Source organism: Sitophilus oryzae, unplaced genomic scaffold (genome assembly GCF_002938485.1).
Source record: "Sitophilus oryzae breed Bouriz unplaced genomic scaffold, Soryzae_2.0 scaffold_377_pilon_pilon, whole genome shotgun sequence".
Lineage (NCBI taxonomy): Eukaryota > Metazoa > Arthropoda > Insecta > Coleoptera > Curculionidae > Sitophilus > Sitophilus oryzae.
The window spans coordinates 1,103,229-1,120,327 of NW_022146948.1; the positions used below are offsets into that span (position 1 = coordinate 1,103,229).

General features: G+C 33.2%; 2 protein-coding genes across 2 annotated transcripts in view; one reads left to right on the forward strand and one right to left on the reverse strand.

The window, feature by feature from the left end:
* Positions 1 to 948: 948 nt before the first annotated feature.
* LOC115885219 (zinc finger matrin-type protein 5) lies at positions 949 to 1,882 on the reverse strand. The gene is made up of 3 exons (XM_030904049.1): positions 1,641 to 1,882; positions 1,445 to 1,582; positions 949 to 1,389 (listed from the first exon to the last, which is right to left on the reverse strand). The coding sequence occupies exons 1-3, from the start codon at positions 1,765 to 1,767 to the stop codon at positions 1,154 to 1,156; spliced, it is 501 nt and encodes a 166-aa protein (XP_030759909.1). The 5' UTR covers positions 1,768 to 1,882; the 3' UTR covers positions 949 to 1,153.
* Positions 1,883 to 2,258: 376 nt separating this feature from the next.
* Positions 2,259 to 17,099, forward strand: part of LOC115885228 (pleckstrin homology-like domain family B member 1) — a 185,547-nt gene continuing 170,706 nt past the window's right edge. The window contains exon 1 of the mRNA XM_030904064.1: positions 2,259 to 2,442. The gene's annotated coding sequence lies outside the window, so the exon portion shown is untranslated. The remainder of the gene's footprint in view (positions 2,443 to 17,099) is intronic.

Below are 17,099 nucleotides of genomic sequence, written 5' to 3' on the forward strand. Positions count from 1 at the left end.
AATAATGGAAAACACAACATTTAGTTTTGACTCGCCCTGTATATAATATTTTTGTTCTAAAGTTAGGTAAAAAAATTAAAATACAATTCAAGAATCAAAAACTTAATAAAGAGCTTTTTCCGAAGCCTGGGTCACCTGTATTGTATTTTATTATTAACTTGATATAGTTATTATACTCAACTATAATTTCACTACTTTAAATTGAAGTCAGCACAATTATTCTAATACAAAAATTACTATAATTTTTTAATGGTAATTAAAATTATTGATAAACATAATATATTCTAAAAATAATTATTTTAGAATAGGGAAGCTTATATAGAATTATATTTCTTGAAACTTGCTTTAAACTAAGTCTTACTTTAAAAACTTTAAACAAAAATAGCTATTTATTTTTCATTGATTTAGATGACTATAAATAAAAATTTCAAACATATTGATTCTGACTGGATAACAGCAGAAATCAAATTTTTTATTTAACAAAAAAGGGGTAAACTGCCATTAAATTTTATATTATTACAACAATACTACTGCCTAACCAGAATTATATATTACAATTAATAAAAATACCCTGACTTCAAATTGAAGAAAAATTACATATACCCAAATCAACATTAATTACCTGTTAAATTATATATTTCCAACTTTTGATGTGCTAGGTATTAATTGGCAATAATTATAAAATATTAAAATAATAGTAATTTTCACCAATACATATCAAGACATCAAAAGGAATTTCTTTAATTATATTTTTGTTATTAAGGAGCCATTCTTGAAATACCAATTAAAAAAACACATTGTTGATATCTCGCACCTTCACAAAACTCATCAGTGAAAATATTAGTACTGCTTCCTACTAAACAGAGTACCTTACCAAATATACATAAAAATTTTTAATGAAGTATTTAGATATGTTGCTTCACTTTCTTTGAAAAATGAAAGAAAATGTATTTTTAGTTGTACTATTTATTTCTTTGTACATTATGTAAAACTAGATATTCCTCCGTCAAAATGTTCACTTTATACTTTAATGTCAGATTTGTTTTACTCATTTATCTAATAATTACTACCAATGCTTATATTCATAGAACAAAAATATTTGAAAATAAACATAGTATGAAAATTTGTGTATTCTTATACTCTTATGCTAAAATTATTTTCCCCATTCCTCAAATTCATCATCGTGAAAATGTTCTGGTCTAAATTTTATTAGAGATGGAGGTAAATCATGACGATGCTCTAGCATTTCTGGATAAACCCATGGAGTGTGTATCGTAGTACCATCCTCTTTGTTCAGTGTCCTCTCATAATTTTCTAACCATGATTCTAAAGAGGGAATTTTTAACTGAGCTTCTTCCTTTTTCTGTTTTAAAATCTCCATTTGCTCCACTAAAACATAAAAAAAATAAAAAATGTCTACTAAAAATTGTTCTACCTTCTTTACCTTGTTGCCTTAATTCACATAACTGCTCGGGTGAGTAATGAGTGTATTTACAACTACTTTCGAACTGGCATGACCCATGTTGAAAATATCTACGACAAGGTGTCTTTAATAATTCTTCTCGTAAAATTACTGCAGGTTCTAAATAAACAAAGATACATAAACAATTTATATATTCATTCCTTTCATAAAAAATTACCTTTGCAAAGTTCATAATGCAAATTCTTCATTTTAATATGATGTGCACTTTGTAAATGCTTTTTTCTAGCTTCCAAAACGTCAATAAATGTTTTATCACAATACTCGCAATAATATCTGCGACCCATGTTTTTTAATAATTATATATCTGCTCTGATCTCTGATTATATTTTGTGATTGCACGTTTATAAACACAGTTTATAAACAAAAACAAAACTTCTTAAATTTATCTTTATAGTGAGGTTATGTCGAAATCTCAAACGTCAACCTTAGAGAAATTAATTTTATCGAAATACTAAAAAATTACTTTATAATCTTTTATTAACAAATCCGTCGAAATATGATAGTTGCATAACAAATTATCCCACTTTTTGATACTTAATTCAATATTAAACAATTTCTTGTGTATTTTAATGTTTTCATATTATTTATAGGTTTCGGAGTTCCAGATTTTGCTTTTTAGGATTGACTTTTCAGGGCTGGCATTATTTTAGGAGACTTACTGAGACATGCCCTGCATTCTAAAAATAAAACGGCAGTATGTATTGAAAAGAAAGAAAAGATACAGAAACGTCTGTGCTAGTTATTGTGGTAGATCCTTCATTTTGTCATTTGTTTATGTTTTAGTTCGTCGTGGTATCCGGTGGAGTTTGTGTTCTTGTCGGTTTTTGTTATGTTTTGTCGTTTATTTTTGTTTATTTGTCTTTTTATAAAAGTTTAGTAATCCACTTTGTGTATTTTACAAACTTTTGTTTATTGTTTGTTTGACTTTCATATGTTTCGTCCACCAGGAAACTATTTAGGTACGTGTCTAATCATTTTTCGTAATATTTATTTGACAATAAATAATTTATTGATAGTAAATTAATAATATATTTTTACATACACATATAATTAGCTTAGTTCGTAACAGAAAAAAACTGCCTTGAACCCATCAATTTATGCAAGCAATAATATATATTCGGTATGTGACGTTAGTTTGAATATTTACATACATAATATTTATTTGCAGTTGGAATTAAGAGGATCCATACATTAAAAATCTAATAAAAGTTATGTAGTGAAGGTTAATAATAAATAAATGTAGAAAATAAGTTAATATATGTTAAAAAATGATGAGATTTCTTTAATTATAAAATTAATGAACTCATAATAATAAGCTAATGACATTTCTAATTAACGCAGATTAGAACAATTATTTAGTGATAATTTGTCCTGGGTGACGGTTTAATAATATACTCTGTAGGTACTGTAAATGCTGTAAATTATACTCTCTGAACTCTAACCCTAAATACTAAATATACTAAACAATATCTACCATGAACAATATATTTATGATCATGTGGCCGTTCTAATGCAATTTGTGTGGATAAATTGTTTATTAGCACTTTTTAAAGCAAGCTTGACCGGAAAATATGGAATCTTCAAGAAAAAATAGGTATATTTTCTTCAGAACAATGTAGAATGTATAGAGGAGTTAATCACCGCGACCTTATTTAACTCTTGTGCGTTTCCCTTTCTTCAGTTATAACGAGTTATAACTCATCGTAAATTCTCAGGGCTTTGACAAAAGCCAGATCTGAGACGGCTCCACAGACAACAGCTTCTTCAGAAGTATTCAGAGCATACAATATAAACAGTTATTTACGGTAACAACTAAGTATATGAAAACATATTTTTATATTTTCTTTCAAAAATGTTATTAATTAAAATTTCAATATTTCGGAAAGATTTTCAAAAAAAAATATTTTAGTTTTTTTTGACTTCTGTAAATTATATCAGGAATGATGTAAACAATTGTAGGAGATTGTACTAATAGATATACGTATACATTTGTACAAACATTTTTTTCACTAGTATTTGACCTTCTATTGCGGTTACTCTTGTAACGTAATAAAATAATAAATAAAAACATACATAAAAATATCTCTCAATTTATAGCTTTAAACTATTTTTTCAATAAAGTATTGTTGTTTATTACAACAATGTTGTTTTGGTAATGAAGGAAATACTTACCGATTAAATAACTGGTTTTATTTATATTTACTTATTGGATTTTGAAAATAGGGAAAGTTTATAAAACTATTTTTTAGCTAAAAAATCTAGTTTTAGAATTTTATAGTAAAGTTTTTCAAGTTTAAATAAAAAATTACAAAATGGCAAAGAACTTTGGCACGAGACAGACGATTTTATCTTTATAAAAAAATATAAATTTCCCAAAAATTACGAGAGAAGAAGGCTTGGAAATGAACATCGATGACATTCCCCATATAATTTTACATATAAAATGACAGCGATCTTCATTTCATAGCCATCGCCGGACGCCGTTTTTATTCGATCATATTGTATTATACTCATTTTATTATTTAAAAATTAAGTCTAAAGGACACTACAAATATTTTTTTAATAGTTGCCTAAAGCCGGTCCCACACGATGGGGCAAGCGGCAAACACACGTTGGATACATAAACATTTTCCACATCATGTGGGAGACACACTTGTTAATTGCAATATTGTCGAAACCTGTGCCAAATATTGGTTATAACGTTGGGACCAACGCAACGGTGGAAGCATTGTGTAGGACCGGCTGAAGAAAATGTACCTACTAAAAATACTGATGTGATACCGTTTTCCGATATTAAAGATTTTCAATACCGGCAAAACTAGATTTTGGTATGTTAGTATCTGACATCAATTAGGCCTGATTGACATGTTCAATACCTTTAGGCCACTTCCTGTTTTACCGGAAATTACTACAACTTTTGATTTTTAAATGGCACTCTCGGTATTTTTTTACGTTATTCGATAGAAAACGACACTCTGAATAGAACGACATATATGTCAACTTTTGACATTTTCGCTTAAAACTTATTTTAACTTTTAACATTTTAATTTTTTAACTTTTTGACATTTTCGCTTAAACTTTAACGCATTTTAAATTTCAATCTAGAGTGCCATGGCTGTGTTAAAAATACTAATGTTTAATCAAGGATCCTTGGAAAAATAGATTTGATCGTCTGTTTTTAGTGTCTTGTCTTGGGCGGTTAAAAGATGCCCAAATCGTATTTTTAATCATATCTCAAATTCTTCAAATGGAACGAGGGTGGTTCATTAGCATATTTGGAAAAAGCATTTGTTTACGAATAATTTGATACCACACAATTGGTATTTCGAGTCAAATTGCCGTTATGATTCACTTGTTGCAATTTCAAATAAACCATATTCGAAAATGTCAAAAGTTGACATATGAAATGTCATTATATTCAGAGTGTCATTTTCTATCGAATAAAGTAACAAATAACAAGGTACCAGGGGTGTCATTTAAAAATCAAAAGTTGTAGTCATTTCCGGTAAAATAGGAAGTGACCGAAAACAATTGAATACCGTCAATCAATCATAATTTATGTCATAATATACTAACATACCAAATGTCGATTTTTTTATCTGAAAAAATTAAAAAGTTAAAGGGGTGAGCCACTTTTGAGACGCACCCTGTATATCGTTTTTCTCTGCAAAAGTTGGGCCATGATAGAGACATATAGATAGACCAGGCACATAAAAATCAGATGACCAACATCCAACATTAAGTGCAGCAAATATAATTCTTAAGGCTCTTCGGAAGCTAATTGGGAAGCAGTTATTAAAAATATTAATAATTTAAGAAGTTCTTTTAGAAAAAAAAACTAGACAAAGTTTTAAAAAGCGTAATCTAGCGTAAAACTGCATATTTAAAACCAATTTGGCATCGTCTGTGACGGCTCTTACAGAATTGTAATGGATTACCTATCTACACAATTTACTATTGATTAAAATTATCAAATATACATATTTTATCTGTGTGATTCTACGTGAAAAGTACTGTTACTAATTTTGTTGGTTTTGTTTTTGTCTTATATGGCCTTCATCACGTTCGAGTATATAAATATAATGTTTATTTCCTTTATGTACTTCTCACGGGTGTAACAGAACGCATCTACTAAAAATATCCATTTCGCTTTCGCATAATTCATAAATTATGTTTACAATTAGCGCCGTTTAGAACTCTAGCAACGGATCGTGGGAGTGTATCCAAACATAAATGCATTAGTCGATCTTTAAAAGAACTCCGACTGGTTCTGCCCGTTCTGCTACACTTTCTGAAATGTATGCAGTATTTAATACATAAAGAAGGTACTGATGCAATGAATGTGGTAGACAATGATTCAGTAATGACACTAAAAGAATTTCGAAGACTTCCGTTGTCTATATTTATTTTTGATTAACACATTTCTGTCAGAAGGATCACTGACAGTTATCAAGTGTAAACTCTTTGTAAATTATAAAATTTACACTTGATAACGGTCAGTGATTCTGAAAATAAATAAAGACAATGGAAGTCCAAAATTCTTTTAGTGTCGAGACTAATGCAATATACACATAATACATATTATGTCTACTACAGGATTATTGACCATTGTAGTTGATTGTTTTGAAAATACTCTTGTAAAAACTATAACAAGTAGGTACTTTAATTTCTAAGTATTTGTTGTAGCGACGATATTCTCAAACTAAGCAACTATGACATGGATACTGGCGACAAATGGATGCTGTTTTACTATTTAACACTCGATTTAACATTACAGTTGGGGCTTGAAACCTTTTTTTACAGTAATAGATATTTTTATTATTAAATGCATACTACTTATTTCCTGTAACACTAACTGGAAGTCTAAGCAATAAACTGATTGGGTGGTCTAGTAACCAAAATAATACATATAGCAGTATACAGAGTGACCCATTTCTCCATTTCTAGGTTTTATTAAGGGTTTTACCGTTCATTGAAGAAATAAGAAGATGCGCAACATGATGGGCGATTTCGTGGCACAAAACATGTCCGAGATGTAGCTGGCGTTACCGTTTAGTTCTGCGCCGCTGCGCGCTGATCGTTTACAGCCATTTTACAGCGCAGCGGATAAATAATACTGGACCATAGTTTTGCTTTTAGTCGACAGAGTAAGTGGTTACCGGAGACCATTAAGCAATTTAATATAATATATGATTAAACAATGAATGACGTCAGTTGGCTTGGAAATGCATTTTATTTGATATGTAAAATATTATGGTACATGTCAATAATCGTAATTTCCAAGCCAACTAAACGACTTTTTTCGATCATACGACATATTCAGTACTTCTAAAAGAATTTTTATTTTTGTTGTTCTATGTTTAACACGAATAAATTAACACGAATTTTTCATCCGAAGATATTTTCGCCAAACATATTTCAGATATACAAATTTTAATATGACAACACTGTCGGTTTCAGATCAACACCGTCTTCGATATGCCTTCGCTGGCCGAATTAGAGAAAATAAGTGTTTTATGCGTTGACCGCAGAACGATTGGCGTCTCCACCGTACAGCATTTGAGACGTAAGAGGAAATCAAATCAGCCTTGTCACGAATTCGCCCATTAGGTTGTATATCTTTCCAATTATTTCAATCAACGGTTTTATTATTTTTTAATATGACGTCACATATTTTAGAATCGGTTATAATGATATACCGACTGCAGTGATGGCGAACCTTTTGCGCTCGGTGTGTCAAGATTTTCAAAAACTACTTATTTTATTAAATGAAATGAAAGGAGTGCCGTACTCTGCCTGGAATTCACAAGGGAAAAGAGCACGGCAACCTTGATCATTATTCCAAAGAAACCAACTATGATGTTCTGAAGTTTAATAAAAAGAACTATTAAAAAATTAAACACCTATCATCTCTGTTCGTCTGATTTCTCTCTCTCTCTAGCTTGCGAATAGATAATCCAAAAACCAGTAATTGTTTGAGTGTCTTAAAACTGAATGTTTTGAATTTAAAGAAATATGTTTTATTTTTAAATAGGCGGGTCATCTCAAGTTTCGAAGTACGAATTCATATTTTTTATACAAGTTTACATTATTTCATGAAATATCTTTTGGTGGTATGATGTCCTCCACCTGCAAGTAAAGAAAATAGAATCAATTCCAAAAATAATTATAGATCAAATACAGAGGAGACAACTGGTATAGAATACCTAAGAAAATTCTAAAATGCGCACATCAGAAAGAGGAGCACACTTCCGATTGCGGAAGTTGATCTCACAGTCTAATATAAAAAGATATGCCGTCTGCTTTATAAACGTGGTATAAATGTCTAATTTTGTGCCCTCTATTACGGCGTATAGATTTCTTTGAAGGAGGAAAAAATAACTTAAATTACTACTCACGTAGATGTGAATAAATCACTTTTAAATATACCGCAGATAAGTAGAATCCCTGACTGGATTTATTGGCAGCTTTCGGCTATCGAAACAGCGGCTTCCTACCTTATTTTCTCGTAATTACACCGTGATTTATCTAAAACATAAAATTGATTCGATATCCACCTACCAGGTCTTTTTCTAATAACATTTTATATAGGCTAACTAACCGTTGGACGAAGTACATCCAAGAAACCAAGAAAACCTACGTCATAATTATTTAGATAAAGATATTTGGTGCATAGTTGTAAGTAAAGAATATATTATTAGTGGTTGTAGTTATGACATATAACTAGAGTAATCAAAATTGTCAATATTTTTTTTAATATTATTTGAACAATAAAAATTGAGTGAGAGAAATGCGGCAGTGTGCTATTGCGGCGTTGCCACATTCCTCCGGTACGCCTTTCCCTATCAAGTAAAGTAAAATCACGATTGCAAACCGCTTATTTTTAAAAGACTTTTTTCGAAAAGATAACTAGATAAAATAAGTAGATATGTTTCTGAGCATCTGAAATGGAATTATAAGGATATCGTTAGGGTGTCCATATTTTTTATAACGAGAAAACGTCAGGAATCGCCATAATTTAAAAATTCAACGTTTAACATATTATAACACGTGATAACTCAAGAACCTTTAGATATTGAAACTTTTTTTTATTTTGAAATTCAGATCTTTTACAAGATGTTTAAATGAGAAAATTTCGATAGGCTTGTTTTTTTTTCGTTCAAAAATTACACCCGTCCATTTTCTTTAAGTGCATAGCAATTTTCAGCAATCGTGTAACTTTTTTATTTGTAAGGATTTTCACATACTGTCTACAAAGAAAATATAGCAGAATCATTAAGAAAGTTTTTGAAAAAACTACAATCAATAATGTCTAATGGATTTCCAGATATCGATTTTTGATTGAGTTCTAATAGCGCGACCACTGTCAAACACCAACTCAATTCCACTTATTTTTACCAAAAGTGCAAGTGTTTCTAACTTGCACTTAAAAGTTTACAAGCTATAGGGAAAATTACTCGTTAATAAATAAACAAATAAAGTATCACGAGACGTAATTAAATCGTAAATGTGAATGCATAATATACACCCTTCTCTAGAATTTGAAATACTGATTGTGTCGACCGGTCGACCGCGACAAATCTGCTGTATCCTCTTCCACCTCTCTTAGAAATGTGCATAGATTCTTGGTTTATTTCATACGTTTTGCAACGTTTTTACTGTTCTCTTATTGTTCAGTGCATTATAAACGCATTGTACTCTTCTTACATACGGAAATCTCGACCCAAACTAACCTTAGCCAGCTCTTAGTATAGTCTTGCTCTTGGATCGCTGTTTACATGTGTGGAAGTGAATCGCTCCCCGATCTTATTAAGTCAGAGAGAGAAAAATGTTACACTGTGCTGTTGCGGTGTTGCCACATTTATCGGATAAAGGAAATGGCAAGTCCAGCAAAAAGAGGAAAGCCAAGCAAGTCATTGTTGAATTCGTACGTTTTCTATGTTACAATGGTATTTTATCTAATAAAAAATAACTTTAAAAATACGTACCTTACATAGTTCTAACAAATCTGTATTACTATTTCCAGGCCTGCTGAGAATTTCCGTTTTGAACATTAAATCGTGTTTTTCTCAGTTTAGGGAGGAAAAATCAGGTAAGTCAACCTGATTTTCCCCTGACCCTTCGGCTGGAATAGATAGGGACCCTTAATTTCGGCACTGTCTTTGTTGGCATCGGCTGGACAGGTCTCATTACTTCCAATTGACTTCGGAAATACTATACTTGCCAGTAGGGTATTCCTTTCAGATGAGATTTAATGATTTAGTTTTTAGTTGGTTAGTTCATATTATGGATTGTTTCTTGTTTTATGGAATGAGAAGGACAAATCATCTTTTATTTTAAAGTTTAAAGTCGTAGATCGGGAACACACAATAGATCTGTAAGGTCGCGGTGATTAACCCCCCCCCTGCCTAACGAGGGAATACCTTAATCATAAGGAAATATACTATACCTAGCTAGATTGTCAATATATCTAGTAATTATACCCCGTACTTTACGAGTTATCGCTTGTCAAATTTCTTTAATTTCAGCAGTGACTTACTGACTGATCATCAAAATTCTAAGGTATTTTTAGAAGTTCCACAAACTTCAAATTTTGAATTTAGGTAGCTTCAAGCTTGGAAAGGAAGGAAAGAATTAAAAATCTACACTAGAAAGATACACTAGATCATCAAAATAGGCCCCGTCCAGATTAGCTCTAACAGCTAAAAGAAAACGACAAAATACGCTCGTCTTCCAGATTAGTCAATGCTTCTAGATTAGTCGTTATCTTGAACGAAAAATGGAGTTTTTTTAATTTTGTCTGTTTTCACGTCTTTCATAATTTCTTTTATAAATAAACGTATTCTTCTTTTATTCTTATTATTAAGATTCTGACAAGATAAAGAAAATTGAAAAATCTTTATTGTTCCTTAAGCTTAAGAAAAGAATTACTGATTTCTTTTCAGTTAATTTATAACTGTCCTAATTCTTTTTTATTACAATATATACAAAGTGTATATAATATTGATACACGTAAATATTTTTTTCTGTTTTTAATATCTTAAAATTTAATATTATTTTTTTATTATCTACTGTTTTCCATTATCCGCAGATAACAGTTTCCAAACCAGGATACCAAAATCCCGGGATCCAGAAAATCTCGAAAATTTAAATGCCCAATCTCAAATAATTCAGACTTTATACACTTTAGTTTTTCAAAGATCATATTTTATTTATACTAAGCAGAAGTTATAGTTTGTTACTTTGAATATAGACAATGATTCAGTTAAAAAGATTTTGCTCCTCCATTGTTTTTATTGTTTTTGCTGACACAACGTTTCGGTCAGAAATATCACTGACCGTTATCAAGTGTGAACTTGATAACAAGTTCACACTTCAGTTCTTTCAGTTGTTATCAAGTTTACACTTGATAACGGTCAGTGATATTTCTGACCGAAACGTTGTGTCAGCAAAATAAATAAAAACAATGGAAGGCCAAAATTCTTTTAGTTTTAATACTGAATCATTGTCTACCATATTCAAAGTAACGGAAATATAACTTGTCAGTGGCCATATGCGAAAATGACCTATGATATGTCATTCTATTCAGAGTGTAATTTTTTATCGAATCAAGTAGAAAAATACTGAGAGTGGTCCTGAAGGAATATCAGCGGAACTTCTGAAATGCGGACCGAAAATTTTGAAAGAAATTCTCGCTTGTATTTTCACCACATATATTAACGGGGAGCCCATACCTGATTCATGGAAAACGTCATGGATAACTCTGATCCACAAAAAAGGAAGGAAAAATATTTGCACTAACTACAAATGTATAGCTGTGTCTGACACTCTTAGCAGACCGTACGGATAATACTTAAAACCCTACTAGAAGATGAATTTAGCCCCCATGAGATTGAAGAACAAGCCGGGTTCAGGGCAGGCCGCTCATGCATTGATAATATATTTCCAATAACTCAGATCATTGAGAAAAAGACGGCAACGAATAACGACCAAATTCATCTCCTGTTTGTGGACCTTAGTAAGGCTTATGATACGGTACCAATTAAGAAACTATGGGAAGTTCTCGAAAAAGGCCCAATAAATATAACACTAATAAAAGCGGTACAGCAACTTTACTGCAGTTATTCCGCAAGAATTAAAATAGGCCTAACTCTATCCGAATTATTCCCAGTATCAAAAGGTCTAAAACAGGGTTGTTGTCTGTCCCCAACTTTATTTAAAATATACCTATCAGAAGCTCTTAAGCACTGGCACAAGAAGTGCTCTCAGATGGGAATACCTATTAATGAAAACCTTTCTCTGTATACTCTGTTTTCGCCGATGACCAGATAGTAATGGCCCAAGACAAAGAAGATCGCTTATATATGATACATGACCAGAAAACTGATAGAGGAGTACGAAAAATGGGGACTGATACTAAACCAGAAGAAGACAAGATATATGTGTGTTGATGGCGAGTTGGAAGACCTAGTATTAAATAACAATATAAAAATTGAAGCTTGCGAAGAATATATGTATTTAGGTGTAAAACTCGCAAGCAGAGGGAGATGCGAAAAGGAAATCGAAGAACGGATTGGTAAAGGCAGAAAGCTGAACTCGGTGCTTTGATCTAGGGATATCTCGGATCACAGAACAAAACTGATTTATAACGCGATTCTGAAAAGCGTAATGTTATATGGCTTTGAGGTATGGCAGTTAAGCGAAAAACATAAAAAGAAGTTGTTGACCGAAATGGACTTCTGGCGAAGATCAGCCCGAATCTCCCGTTTAGGCAGAATTAGGAACGAGAGAATACGTGAAAAAATGAAGGTGGAGGGTGACATTGTACAAGATATACAAGAAAAACAACTGCAGTGGTACGGCCATGTACAACGAATGGCTGACGATAGAATACCAAAGCAAGTGTTGCAGTGGACACCTACAGACACGTAAACAAGGCCGACCTAAACTCTCCTGGAATCAAGGAATCGACAGAGGCATGTCGGAAAGGAACCTACTACCAGGAGATTGGGACAATAGACGGAGGTGGCGCATGGAGACTGGAGGGCGACGAAGGACGCTGTAAAACCGGACATACATACAAATACTGAGGGTGTCATTTAAAAAGCAAAAGTTGTAGTAATTTCCGGTAGAACAGGAAGTGACCGAAAACAATTGAATATGCCAATTAATCCTGATTTGTTTCACATACTAGGGTACCAATTCTCGTTTTTTTTATCTGAAAAAAAAATAAAAAATTATAGCGGTGAGCCACTTTTGAGAAAAACCCAGTATACAAAATATAAAAGGCAGCCGTGGTATATTAGATACTTCTAACTTTATAAGTACGTACGGTCGTGGCGAGCAAGAAAGCAGCGCTTCGCGTCCGAACTTCGGACGTCCAGGTGTTCGCAGAGCCGGGGGGCGAATTCTTTGCGAATAACGCCCGCCCAGGCATGCAGAAAGCGTGCGTGCGTGCATCTTCCGGAGGCGGCTGGCGGCATGGCGACCCCGCGGTGCTGGGAAGGACGTTTACGGTTACGGCAGCTCAGCAAACCTTTATCCTCAGAGCGACAACAGACCAAACTTATTTTGGTAGGGCTGAAGACTTGTAGAACCTTACAGATCTATTTTATCCCTCTTTCTAGAGTTATAACTCATCATACAGTCTCAGGGATTTGGAAAGCAACCGAGTAATGAACACTCAAGAGATAGCAGTCTACACAGATGCTTCCGTAACTTCAGGAGGCACAGGTATAGGCATCTTTTCAGAAGAACTCGACATCCGACGATCTTTAAGGCTATCGGATGGCTGTAATGTTCTACAAGCAGAGGTTTACGCCATAAAGGACGCGGTCAGTTGTATACGAGAGAAAATCGCTAATAGACCAATAAGGGATATCGTGATACACTCTGACAGCTTGGGCGCTTTTAGAAGCATCACCATGCAATCATGAGATCGAAAATTATGATGGACTGCCGAGAAGCACTCTCCTGGCTGCATCAAGGCGAGTCTACTCTGTGCTGGTGCCAGACCACAGCAATGTGGTGGGCAATTAGGAAGCAGACGGACTCGCCAAAGAGAGGGCCAGGGGAGAGACCGTGGCAGATGAACCACCAGTACGCATAATTGTAGGTGTCATCACTGGAAAGTGGGGTAAACCTCGTGGGGCAGTTGTGCGGAAAGGAAGAAGAGACCATAGAGCACCTGCTGTGCCACTGTGTGGCATTGGAATACCAACGTTATAAAACTTTAGGGAAAAGTTTTTTGGAGGGACTACTTCATGGCACGAATGGTTGTCGTCTCGGCGCACTCAGTGATGAGGTATTCTGATGTTTCCCATTTTCCCCACAGAATCTGCATTCGCCGATATCTCTTAGCTTCAATCTACTGAGGTGCTGGTTGAGGAGTCAGTGTCCTGTTAAAAACCTCGTGACAATCCGAAGATTGTTTTTACTTAAGGAAAATCGTTAATTTTTTTCAGTCGTATAAGTTCTGAGAAATTTCTTGAGAATCCTCCTTCCCATTCCAGATTACGAATGGAGTCTTCGAGGGTCCTTGTCCATTTAGTGGAGTGTTTGCTCCTTTTCTAGCTAGATCGTTTGCTTTTTCATTGCCATAAAGTTGTCCCTAAGCCATCTATCCCTTGGTGGGCTGGCACACAAAATAGGAGGACTTTATTATCTTTGCCTAATTTGTTCAGCTTCTTTAGGCACTCTTAAGGCTGCTAGCCTATCGGATGGCTATTTCTTGTTTCCGATAGTTCCTATCTAAGATAAGTTGTACGCATCTTTTGCGTAGATTTCTGCCTGATGGATACTGAGGTAGGTGCCCATTTGTTCGGAGTATTTTTTCGGTCAAATGCTCCTATTGCTGTTCCTGCTTATCAGTATTGTTTCCGTCAGTGACTATTCTAATCATTGTCGCATCTACCAATGACAATGTGCAGTGGTGTTATGTCTAGAATGACCTCCATTGCTGCTGTTGGGCAGGTTCTCATGGCTCCTGTGATGCAGTGCATGCCGGTCTCAGCATTTTGTACAGGTTTTGCCTTGCTGTACCTTGCTTTAGTTTTGTGTCCCAAGCAACTGCTCCATAAGTAATCATGGGTCTTACTATCATGGTATACATTCACCAAAATATTAGTGGCGCAGACCCATTTATTTCCCGCCAATTTTCTGCATATCATGAGAGCCTTTGTGACTTTGCAGGAAATGTTCTTAATATACCTGTTCCACAGGAGTTTACTGTCCAGGATTATTCCAGATATTTGACTTCCTGTTATGGCAGCATTTTTTTTCCATCTAGCCTTCTAAACTATGCTAAAAAAATTTTGTTTTAATTTTATGAATAATAATAAAAACTTACTTTTTCGATAGATTCGTTGAAAATCCGTTCCGATTTATTGTTACTCTGAACCGTTGCCTGACTTTCGGATCGAACATTTCATGGTTTCGAACGGCATATCCGTAGTTTCGTCGAAAATTATAGTAATTCTGGCTTATTTCTCTTCGGATATTTTTCATCCCATAACTCTAATTTGTACTTAAAAGTAATAGCATTACTTTAAGCATTTATTAGGTTCCTATACCTAATTACTTTCACTTTTTCTTCGATATCGGAATTTATTATTTTTCTTCATTAGATCTTGATATGATGAAGTATTTTCATTTATAATTTAAAACGACACACATGCTAATTTTTAGGGGACAATCTGTAAAGAAATTACATATTGTGCTCTCTACAATGTAGCAGTATACAGGGTGTCCCAGAAATAAGTGCAAGTATTTTAACTGGTAGTATAGTTCAACCCCAGAAACACGCCTATGAGGTTTTTTCGACAAAACAAATTTTTGAAAATTCGGAATATTTTGAAAATTTTTTTGGAATTTATTTTAGTTTTTATTAAAAAAAATAATTTCTTGATAATATGGCAACATAGGTAGTAGATTAAATTTACAAGAAAGAAACTCCAGAAAAGATTCAGTTGTTCTTAAAATGTTAGCAAAATATTTTTTTTTTGGTAAAATAACTCCGTTATTTTGGACTTATATGTATCAACTTTAATTCGTATACTCAGTTTTGTATAAACCTTATTATATGGCTTAATATATACAGGGTTTATCCAAGGGGTTGTTTTTCACCCTTATCTTTAAAACGCCATGTGCAATAATTTCGAGAGCAAAAAAAAACTAAAGCGCCACTTCCTAAAACATTATTTTCGATCTGACCGAGAGTCTGACCATGTTTCCTGAGCATTTGGTTTGTTGGCTCATATCATGGTTAATTTTTAAGGGTAAACTGAACTTACCACTAACAATTTGCAATTATTTCAATTTTCATTATCTTTTGATATTATTTTTTAATATAACCAGGTGACTTTTGTCGTATTGACGCCCCATTGGATAATATATGCTAAATTAAAAAACTTTAAAGAGTATAATATAACGATACAGTGTTGGTTATAATATACTTTAATAATTATAACAGAATGAACAATATTAAAGAAAACATGTGATAGATAATTATACAAACAGGAGAAACTTCTAAAAAATAACTTTATACTTTGTGTTGCCTCCCCTGGCTTCTATAACTGCCTGTACATACTGCCAGCATTGGCAGCTGCTATCAATGAGGCTGCAAATATCACATTGCGATATGTTTTCCCATTCTTCTTCAAAAGCCAGGAATTTAATGAAACTGGTGCCTATAAATTCTTTCCTGTCAAGCACGTCCCAAACTTGTTCTATAGGTTTCAGATCTGTTAAACATGTTGGCCAGTTCATAGTAGTAGTATAGTTCACAATAGTCACCAAACCACCTCGTCATATTGAATGTAAGTAACACCAAAAAGTAGTGAAATTGAAAAAATTGCTGGTGGCAAGTTCATTTCGCTCTTCTAAATTAACCAAGACATGTGTTGATGAGATGTGTTGGTGAGACAATGTGTTGATGAGATGATTAGTAGACATGTTTCTGACAGAAAAATAATGTTTTAGGAAAATTTTTTCACGAAATTATTGCACAGGGTATTTTAAAGTTAATGTAAAAAACAACTTTTCAATTAACCCTGTATAACAAGCCAAATACTAAATTTTGCAACTGAGTTGTCTAAAAATTTTATGAAAATAGGACTAAAAATAAAATAACACTTTTAATTGCACCTGAGTGTATTTTATATTTCTATATTTTCTAAGATTTATAAAGTAAAATGTCTTCTAAATTGGGTACGAACAATTATTGGTGTTTTGGAAGGCAAAATTATTAATAGATTATACAACAAAACAACAAATACATTCTTCTGAGAAGGACTCCACCTTAAGACTTATCGAGAATCGGTCGTTTTGAAACTTTATAGATTATAACTCAAAGATACAGAGATTGTATCTTTAACTGCAATTTATCGTTGTGGGTTCGAAACAGCCGTCAGCGGTGCAATTAAGAAAATGCCACTTTGCTCATTACTTATTCATATTGTTATGCCAAAAGGACTTGTCCGCAGGCAACGATTGAACCTTCTCGCTAAAATATTATCTAACGGTATGCATCAGGATTTTTATTATTTCGGCATAGCTTATTCCTTTTTAGAAGGAATCCCTGATTAGCGATATAGCTACTAGGAATTTCAATTATCTT

What these genes read in the sequence shown, in the direction of transcription:
- LOC115885219 (XM_030904049.1), bottom strand. Translation starts at nt 1,767, where the DNA reads ATGGGTCGCAGATATTATTGCGAGTATTGTGATAAAACATTTATTGAC. An exon ending in GCATTATGAACTTTGCAAAG is followed by an intron (nt 1,583 to 1,640) that starts GTAATTTTTTAT and finishes TTGTTTATTTAG; the next exon opens with AACCTGCAGTAATTTTACGA. An exon ending in ATGTGAATTAAGGCAACAAG is followed by an intron (nt 1,390 to 1,444) that starts GTAAAGAAGGTA and finishes TTTATGTTTTAG; the next exon opens with TGGAGCAAATGGAGATTTTA.